This window comes from Pavona decussata, unplaced genomic scaffold, assembly GCF_977016875.1.
Source record: "Pavona decussata unplaced genomic scaffold, jaPavDecu1.1 SCAFFOLD_53, whole genome shotgun sequence".
NCBI lineage: Eukaryota > Metazoa > Cnidaria > Anthozoa > Scleractinia > Agariciidae > Pavona > Pavona decussata.
In genome coordinates this window covers 1,159,145-1,168,438 of record NW_028145475.1, presented here as the reverse complement: position 1 = coordinate 1,168,438, position 9,294 = coordinate 1,159,145, and the positions used below count along the sequence as shown (strand labels likewise).

General features: G+C 38.3%; 1 protein-coding gene across 1 annotated transcript; it reads left to right on the top strand.

Moving 5' to 3' along the window:
- Positions 1-965: 965 nt before the first annotated feature.
- On the top strand, positions 966-9,294 carry LOC146480349 (b(0,+)-type amino acid transporter 1-like). The gene is made up of 10 exons (XM_085109508.1): positions 966-2,060; positions 3,298-3,423; positions 3,840-3,939; positions 4,150-4,194; positions 4,904-5,027; positions 6,161-6,264; positions 6,674-6,770; positions 7,097-7,252; positions 7,678-7,855; positions 8,748-9,294. The coding sequence occupies exons 1-10, from the start codon at positions 1,502-1,504 to the stop codon at positions 8,822-8,824; spliced, it is 1,566 nt and encodes a 521-aa protein (XP_084965634.1). The 5' UTR covers positions 966-1,501; the 3' UTR covers positions 8,825-9,294.

The window sequence follows — 9,294 nt, the reverse complement described above, 5'->3', positions numbered from 1 at the left end:
AGGAATATTCATACTAAGTGAATCAGCCATATTTTCACATAGGATCACTTTAATTATCTGTTATATGAAAGGAACAAAGTAAGTCAACGTGTAAAAGCAAGATATAACATACTACTAGGAGCCTGATCTCGTGATGGCTCCTGGTAATATGTGAAAATGATGATTCGCACCTCGGTCTCCTACATTCGAGGCAAACATGGGCTGTTTTGCAACCTACAGCTTAGTTTGAAGTTTTTTGAAAAACAGCTGTTAAGTTTTCATGACTGACACTCAGTTTACTGGGAAAGTTTCCAAGTTAGCAAAAGGCCCTGTCTGTATGAACTGTTGTTTTTACCGACTGATTGGCGGCGACAGTGCTGGTAGCTACCGGGTGTGCCTGAGGGCAAACCATTCACTCCTTTGTTTTGTGAAGAGCATAAGGTAGATAGTTTTGTGAATCCCATTTTTTTGTTTTTTCAGTTTTCGTTTCAACTAAACGACACGTGTACATTGCTCCCACGATACCTTAACTTTAAGTCTAAAGCCATACTCGGGTTTTGTCACCCACTTGTCACCCACTTGCTTACAACAAGATTACATGGCTTGACGCTTGATTTGACGAAAGAGTAACAAAAGTACGAAAAGAAAGTTAAAAAAAAAAAAAAAAAAAAGAGTTGCCAAAATACGACTTTCGACAGCTGGGACGGCTTACTGACGAAAGTCGTATTTTTGTAACTCTATAGATTTCTATAGAAACGGCAGCCGTTATATATATAAAAATTGTATTGTGTGGGAAGAAATATTATTTTCTCCTTTGAAACGGAGTTAATTCACACTTGAAGCAGTTCTTTACGACTTGCGTTTGTCAGCACGTGATATTTTCTTTCGCAAGTATTTGATGGGGATCCAACGATTCCCCCGTCAGTGGTCTAGAGAATTCTGAGTGGAGGAGATAAAATGGAGGGCGCTTTTAAGTATCATATCTACTGCCCACTCAAAGCAGGTGCCTGATATGGAACAGTGAATAACAAGTTATTTACTTTATCATGAAAACTCAGTCACGCAGTTTTAACTTATCTGTCCCGATAAATTTGCTTCTCGATTTTTTATGGCTCTCTGTGTCTCAAATGACTATCCGATCTCTCAAAGAAGTTGTCACTCAATCAAATGGTCTCGCGGTTTTTACGGTAGTCGAGGTATTAAAAATTCAAAAGCCTTGTTTGCAGCTGCCCGTCGAAGCCCGTCGAACTGTGTTGTTACACGTGGAGCACTCGTGTGCATTTGAGTGACGCAAGAATCTTTGGCGCCAAAAAAACTCAAATTTGATTGGTTAGCGTTACAAAAGGTGGCCTCTTGGCCAATCACAATCACTGTTTTGTTATGAGAGACCGCGAAAAAGCGCGCTAAATGTTCATTCAATGTTTTGAAATTTGAATTCGAGCGCTCCAGCTCAGAGGTGAAAAAACTATATTACGGTGAAGCAGTGAAGGTTTCTTGTTCCTCACTATTCTGGTGATTCATCATGCCTCCTATTCCGGTTGTTAATGGTGATGTTGGCGAGAAGCTAGCAAATGAATCGACGTCTAGCGAAAGCTTAAACCGGTCAAATTCGTTCGATAAAACACAAGAGCCCTTAATGGCTGACGAAGAGAAAAGCCAAGGGCCCGAGAGAATAGCGCTGAAGAAGAACGTCTCTCTCATCAATGGAATCGGCCTTATTGTGGGGACTGTAATTGGTTCTGGTATCTTTGTTTCGCCAACTGGCATCCTCGGTGAAATGAATTCAATCGGCTCTTCCTTGCTTATATGGCTTGGCTGTGGATTGTTAGCTTTGTTCGGGAGTCTGTGTTATGCCGAGTTGGGGACGACTTTCAAGAAATCAGGAGGCGAATATGCTTATCTTATGGAGGCATTTGGTCGGATCCCTGCCTATCTGTTCGCTTGGACCTCAGTGCTGATCATACGGCCGGCTTCAGGAGCCATCATTGCGTTGATTTTCGCCGAGTATGTGACGAAGCCGTTTTACCCTGACTGCGCGGCGCCGACGTATTTGGTGAAGCTTTTAGCCTGTTCGTGCCTCGGTAAGTTATCATTCTTTCCTTCTCGTTTCCAAGTAAACCAAGAAATAGGTCTGAATATTTGTTTGAGTTGTTTCATGTCGTGCTAGGACGAATGCTGTATTTTTTGTGCAATTAGCAATGTGTTTGGGCAGCGGGTAGAAACGTGGGCAAACCTGTTCTTTCATTTGGCGGGATTTTATATTTTGTAAGCCGAGATGTGGTTTGTTTACGAATTTTTTCCGAAAGGTAATAAAAACAACTTTTAAGTAATGTAGGTGGAAACAAGTTTATGTTTTGAAAAAAGGTAGACAGCATTTACCGGTAGTTTTCACGAAACCAATTCAATTTTCATTTCGAACCACGTGCTTTCAATTTGTGTTTTCATTTTCGCCACGAACGGGGCAAAACTTGTACCGCGCGTGAGAGTACACGTTCCTTGCATTAAAATTCTAAAAGAAAACAACTGCTTTCGGTAATTAACTTTATTAAGGTTTCGTTTCGTGACTCCCAAGAGACGAAACATCAACCTTTTACTACAGCCGCCATGTTTACTCGTAAAAATTCCATTTCCTTATGCGCTCTCAACTATTGCGTCAGATCATTTGCAATTCAATTCATCAAAAGAAGACCAACGGCGGGCATTGCATTCCTTTGCACCCGTAGTGTTGTTATGACAATTCACGAGAATTTGAGTTTAATAGCTCCCCGGTCCAAAAGAACCTCCCTTAATATGTTTTTCTATCCAAAGGAAAAATTTTCCTGTGAACTGATATTGTCCCATGACGGGAAGCTAAAACCCTTGACAATTTTCTATAAATAGGGTAAATCTGTCCTTATATTTGGTCAATATATATATACACGTCTCGTTTGTCATTTTGCATATATCCAATAAAAAATCCAACTCTTTCAGTGTTTTTTCGACAGAGCGACCAAGGAATTTTTTTTTTTTGCATTTTAGCCGACAATATCTCTACTGAAACCCTGAAAATGCTTCCAAATGGACAAAAAGGAAGTTACTTTGATTTAACCAAAATTAATCCAATATCAGTGAAATCTGGAAATCAATATATTTTTTTAAACACTTATTTCATACTCGTAAAAATATACCCTTATGGTTGACGCCATTGGAATTAACATGTCTAGAGCCTAATTTGGTTGTCATAGTATGGTAGCAAGAAAGAATAGTAATAAAAAAGAAATAAGTGCATTTTGTTAGTTATGGTAATTGTAATAAAAAATATTCCTATTTTACTTGCAGTTATACTTACAGCTATAAACTGCTGGAGTGTTAAGTGGGCTACTAGAATTCAGGATATTTTCACATATGCAAAGCTCTTGTGCATTGTGATGATAACAATCATCGGCTTCGTGGAACTCGGAAAAGGTACTTTAAAAGATAAGTTTAGATAAACTATTTTGGTTTAATTAAAACTTGATTAAATTTAAAATTTTTCTATTTGCTTTGATGGCGTGCCCCTCACTTTTGATATTCTTGGTTAAACCCTCTTTTCCAATTAGTGATCCCCCCTCCTCCTGTGTCATGAAATCCTATTGAATCTGGAGTGAGTACCAAACTTTTCCTTGAAAAGCAGTCGAAAATGAGGCAAGAGAAGGTTGAACACTATCATTTTACTGTCTAAACCTTAAGTTGGTTTTCTGAAGTTGTACAGTAAAACATGTTAATTAAAAGTGAGGACCTATGCACCCGGCTTTGAGAAAATGTGGTTAAGCTATATGTAAGTAATATTTTCTGTCAATTTAGACCATAGACTTACAAATTGTTTTATAATTAATTTGAAGGGAAAACTGAACATTTTAAGGATAGCTTTGCGGGGTCTACCACAAGCCCTGGGAAGATTGGAATGGCATTTTATATTGGCCTTTGGGCATATGATGGTTGGTGAGTGAAGTACATTCTTTGGAGAAAATATTGGTATTAGTTTAAATTTGAAAAAGTAAGGAAGTAGGCTAAAGTTGTAGTCAGGAGTCATTCATTTACCAGACGTATTGAAAGAAACACATTTGTAATCAGCACTTTAGGAGAATTCTTAATTTTCACTTTTAAAGTCTTATTCAATCTGTGTTGACTGCTGAGTATTCATTGTTATAGGAACAACCTCAACTACTGTACTGAGGAGATGAAACACCCTGAAAGGTAAAGAATTTTAATGTTTCGTGATCAGTGTCTTGCATTGAATGTAGGTGGTGTAACGAATTTCTAGTTTTTCAAACAAAAGGAAGTGCCAGGTCATATCCATTGTGTCTGTGAAATGTTTAACGAAGAAAACTTTTCTGAGATGTACAGCTGATGAATAATGGCCTTGGGCTTATTTTTTGCAAGGACTTTTTAAGGGCTCATCTTTGAGGAAGGGTTTTCAAGGCAGCTGGCTTATTAATGAAGTGAATTTACATCTCAAAATGGGTTAGGTTTGATACTGATAACTGCTCATACAATCTGCATGTAAAACAGGATACCTGGACTAGTTTTTTAAAGAAACTGGGGAGTGGAAATGACTGTTTGGTTTATCAACAGAGTTGATAACTAAAAGTAATTTGGCCACTGTAAAGCGATTCGAGTGCTGACTTTTTGAGCCCTTTGTCAGAGCGAATCAAGGAATCCTAACCTTCCATGGGCTTTTATGCAAGAGGGGTTATTACCAGTTCTAAAGATGTTTGCAAGGGATTTGAAGGTGCCTCTTCTGAATATTTTACATTATATCTCCATGGGACTCAGGAAAAAGAAAAAGAAATTATACTTGATAGTGATGAACCATTGAACTGTAAGTCAGTGGCTTGAGACAGTTTCAAACTTGTAGACTAGAAAGGAACTCAGACTGATAGCACTTTTCCCACCTTGTTTCCAGGGATATGCCAAGGGCCATAACGATTGGTATTTCACTCACAACTGTGTGTTACATTCTGGTGAATGTGGCATACATTGCTGTCCTGGGAAGCAGTGGTATTTTGGAATCTGAAGCAGTGGCTGTGGTGAGTTATAGATACAGTTAGAGCATGTTTTTTTTTTTAAAAGACTTACGCTGAACTTGTGGTTTCTTTATGGTTAGCATAGACCCTGTGCAAAAATTGGCCAACATTTTAATATTCTGTTATTGTTTGCATTCAAATTAGCCCTAACCTTGTCCTGAGTTGCAAAGTCAAACAAGCATTCTACCTTGAACGATGCTTAAGTACGCTAATTTGAATGCAGACAAAATATCAGCCATTTTTGTATAAGGTCTATGATCTGGGCACAATAATGTTATGTTTGGCAGGTGTGTTTTGTCGACTCTTGGCTTAAATCATGATGGTAACTTGTTTCAAGGCTGTTTGTAAGTTTTAATTCAGGTGTGACTTATAAATTTTCAGCTGTAACACCCAAATATGTGGCCAATGGCCAGGTTATGAAGGCCTAAAGTGGACCTGAACTTCTAGGGGGTCTGGAGGCTTGTACCCCCAGAAATGTTTCAAATTAGACCCTTGAAAATGCTTTTCCCTGCACTCGGAGCAAGGTTTAGAAATAAATTTAAATCTGCTTGGCTTTATGTGCATGCTTATTGACAACAACTCGTAACAATTTTAGGGATTAAGCATCATAGTGAGCTAAGCCGTAACAGATGTTACATGTTAATGGCATCTCTATGTTTAAAAGATCTACAGCTGAAAAACATAAACACTGGATGGAGCACCTTACCCCAGCTGTGCTAAAAAATATGGTTGTGCGGATTAGAGGTTTCTGCTACTTTAAGCAGAAAATTTGGTATAAAAGAGGCCTGGTCTGGCATTTCTCACCACCAGTTGTTAAACAACCATCAGTGTAAAGAACTGAACAATAACATTCATATTTTCTATGACCCTTACTGATAAAAAGTGGCTTAGTTTTTGGAGTAAACCCTGTTTATCAAATTAGAAACTGCTTTCTTATATTGCTGTGGTGATATTTTGAAATTTTGATGAATATTTTTTCAGTCAGCAACTTGCCATGACTGAATGGTGTCTAAATTTACATTTTACACTCACAAAAGTGTGATACTAAGGAAAGGCTTGCCCTTTTATATCAGAACTGCTTGTTGAACAACTTATATTGTATTTTTATTTATTAACTTTTCTATCTAATAATTTAGAGTGTTGGAAACTTGTACCTGGGACCTGTCAATTGGATTGTTCCTGTCTTTGTGGCTTGTTCAACCTTTGGAGCAGTAAATGGTCTTCTCTTCACCAGTGGCAGGTAAGATTTTTCCCCCCTTGGTAGTAGTAATTTTATGCATTTTGACAGAGTCGAAACTCAAAGTCACCGACCTAGAATACAACGGCGCTGAATGAGTAGGAGACACGTAATTGGGGCAGAAAATCTGTTTTTTTTTTATGACAAAACAGGAAACCAAAGAAGGGAGGGAAAGCAAACTTGTGTGACAACGTACTCTGCAAAATAGCTAGTGAATGCAGCATGGGAAGTGGGAGTTCAAGGGGGAGGGTGGAGGTACATATAACATTTACTGTTGGGTTCGTCTCCAGAATGCAAACATTACAACTAGTCTCTTCTTCAAACTGCATCTCCAGATAGTTCAGTCATTGCTTCTTGGCAATATTTAACTTGTCTTTGCATTTGAAAATGATTGCATTTTCTCACTGTCCAGGTTGGTGTACGTTGCTGCTCGAGATGGACTCATGCCTCCACTTTTGGCCATGATTCATGTTAAGAGGTTTACTCCTTTTCCATCGCTGTTTTTCACAGTAAGTGGACAAATTTTATGGCTCATTTTTGCTGCTATAACCTCACTTAACCATGCTATTTTTTTTTTCTGAGTACATACAAACACATAAAAAATTGCTGATATTTGATTGCAAAATTTTCAAAGAAGTTTCTTAGCAGTGCCTTAAAATAAATTTCGTTTTAGTTTTGTGAGGGAATTTCACATTTCTTTTACAACAGTTTCCCTTTATTGGCAAACGCCTTCTTCTCTTCAGATGGACACACACACTTCCACAAAGATGAAAGCTTTCTCCTTGATAGTTAAGTTTATGAATTGTTAACCACCTTTCTGTCTTGTCACCTCTAGACAATGATTGCCTTGATCATGTTGATTCCGGAATCAAGCAGTTTCTACAGTTTGGTGGACTTCTTCAGTTTTGCGGCCTGGCTGTTTTATGGCGGTACGTTTGCCGCTCTCCTGTGGCTGCGAAGAATTAGGGCAGATGTGGAAAGGCCTTACAAGGTTAGCTAGGGTCCATTGCCATACTATGATTAGGCAAAAACACCAAATGACCTTACAGAGAACTACTAAATAATTCACTTTGCACGCATTTTGTACAGGCCTTTTATTCTTTGTGCTAGTCGCAATTTTTCATGCTTCGTTCAGACCAAAGATAAAACATGATAAAATCAAGGTCCCATAAGCAAGTTAGGATATTCAGCCTTGGTGCTGTTGTTATTGCCCACAATGACTGCTGCCTGCTGATATGAACTCTCAAGGGAAAACAACATTTGTTTGACAAAGTGATAACCTGTAGTAAATTACTGCACAAAGTAAAACTGTATCCAATGAAAACAAGCTTCAGTTGGAGACAGGAAGTTTGAGATTTCACAAGTCGACTGTACATCGAACCACTGAAAGTGATTTCTGTTTTTCTTATCTTTCAGATAAATATAGTTGTACCTATTGCCATGTTGCTGGCCGCCGTCTACCTTGTTATTGCCCCAATCACAACTGATCCCCAAGGATCTCTCATTGCCCTGGGAATAATCTTGGCAGGCCTTCCTTTCTACTGGCTGTTTGTTGTGAGTGGTCGTGCGCCAAAATGTCTCCTAAATGCAGTAGGTAAGACGCCTCAAGGTGAAATATTACAGTCAGAATGAACCAACTGTGTCGCGTTCCCAGTACCGCAGACATGGGGTGTTGTGTACTGGAGTTCGCCAGGTCAACCACAGTGAAGTACACGGCAAGGGCAGCAAGACTAATGCACTTATTAGGATCAGGCTGAGCCGTCTATTTACAACACTTGCGGTGAAAACTAAAAAGAATACAATTGTCTAAGGCTAAAGAAATCTAAAAACTACGAATTCAACGCCTTAAAAAACGAAAGGAAAGAATACATGGAATTTTACAAGCGTAACTTACGTCTGATCTTGACTCTAGGGTTGAGAACAAGTTACTCCACGTTCTCTTAGAAACTCCGTTAGAAATAGCTCCGTGAACTCCTTACAGTTTGAAAACTCCTCGCAACTGAGAAACGCGCTTACAGAAAAGGATCTTAATACATGTCTTTAACGTAAAGGAAATAATAATGAAAAGAGCTTTGTGCGGCTAGCCAAAAAACGGATATTCGGTAATCATGCAATCAATAAACAAAGCTACAAACATAAAAGAACAAATAGTCCCTGAGTGTTTCTAAAGTGCATTGTTCTCGTCAGGAACGTGACAAACTGTGTATCCCAAGTCCCTATAGTCTCCCATATTGCGTGGTATTGTACCCAACCAGAAGTGAAATTTGACACTTTTAAATGCCTCAAACACAAGGAAGAAAAACTTATAGGGATGTTCTTTTTTTTCGATTTTCATCAGAGAACAACATGAAGATTTGATCAAGTGTATAAAACAAATTTTGTCATATACACTTTAAATCAGAAACTTGACTACACATTGCCTCTGACCAGGCAGGTGTATAAAACTATTGTTATTAATTTTTATTTTTCTGTGTTTTCTCCATCAGATAAGTTTACAATCTGGTGTCAGCGAGTAGGAAACATGGCATTTGAGGATCCAGACACGGTGGCAGTTGATGTGTAACAGGTTCCCTTCTCCATTTTCTTATGTCTCAACATGATACACATACTTTAAAGAGGAAAAAATATAATGCCATTCATTTTTTCCCAGAACATTCAATTTACTTTTGTTATTGAACTGAAAAAAATCCAAGGACCTATTACTAAGTAGTGTACTTGTTTAAATGTTGCTTCAAATAAATATATTTGTATTATCTTGTACCAAACTTCCGGATAGTGTTTTTGTGCGCTCTGATTGGCCACTCAAAGTAAGGATAGTATTTGCCATTCTGAAGTAAATGGCTAAATGAGGCTGGCTATCCGCACATTTGGTATATAGTAAAACGATTATTCGCCTTAGTGTTAGTTAATAGGAGTAGATGTTTTTTTTCAATTTACATTGTTGGATCAAAGCCTCAAGCTTACAGGACAAGACCAGAAAGTGTTATTGGTAATTGCCCCTGCAGAAAATAAATCACAGAGGCAATGGTTAAA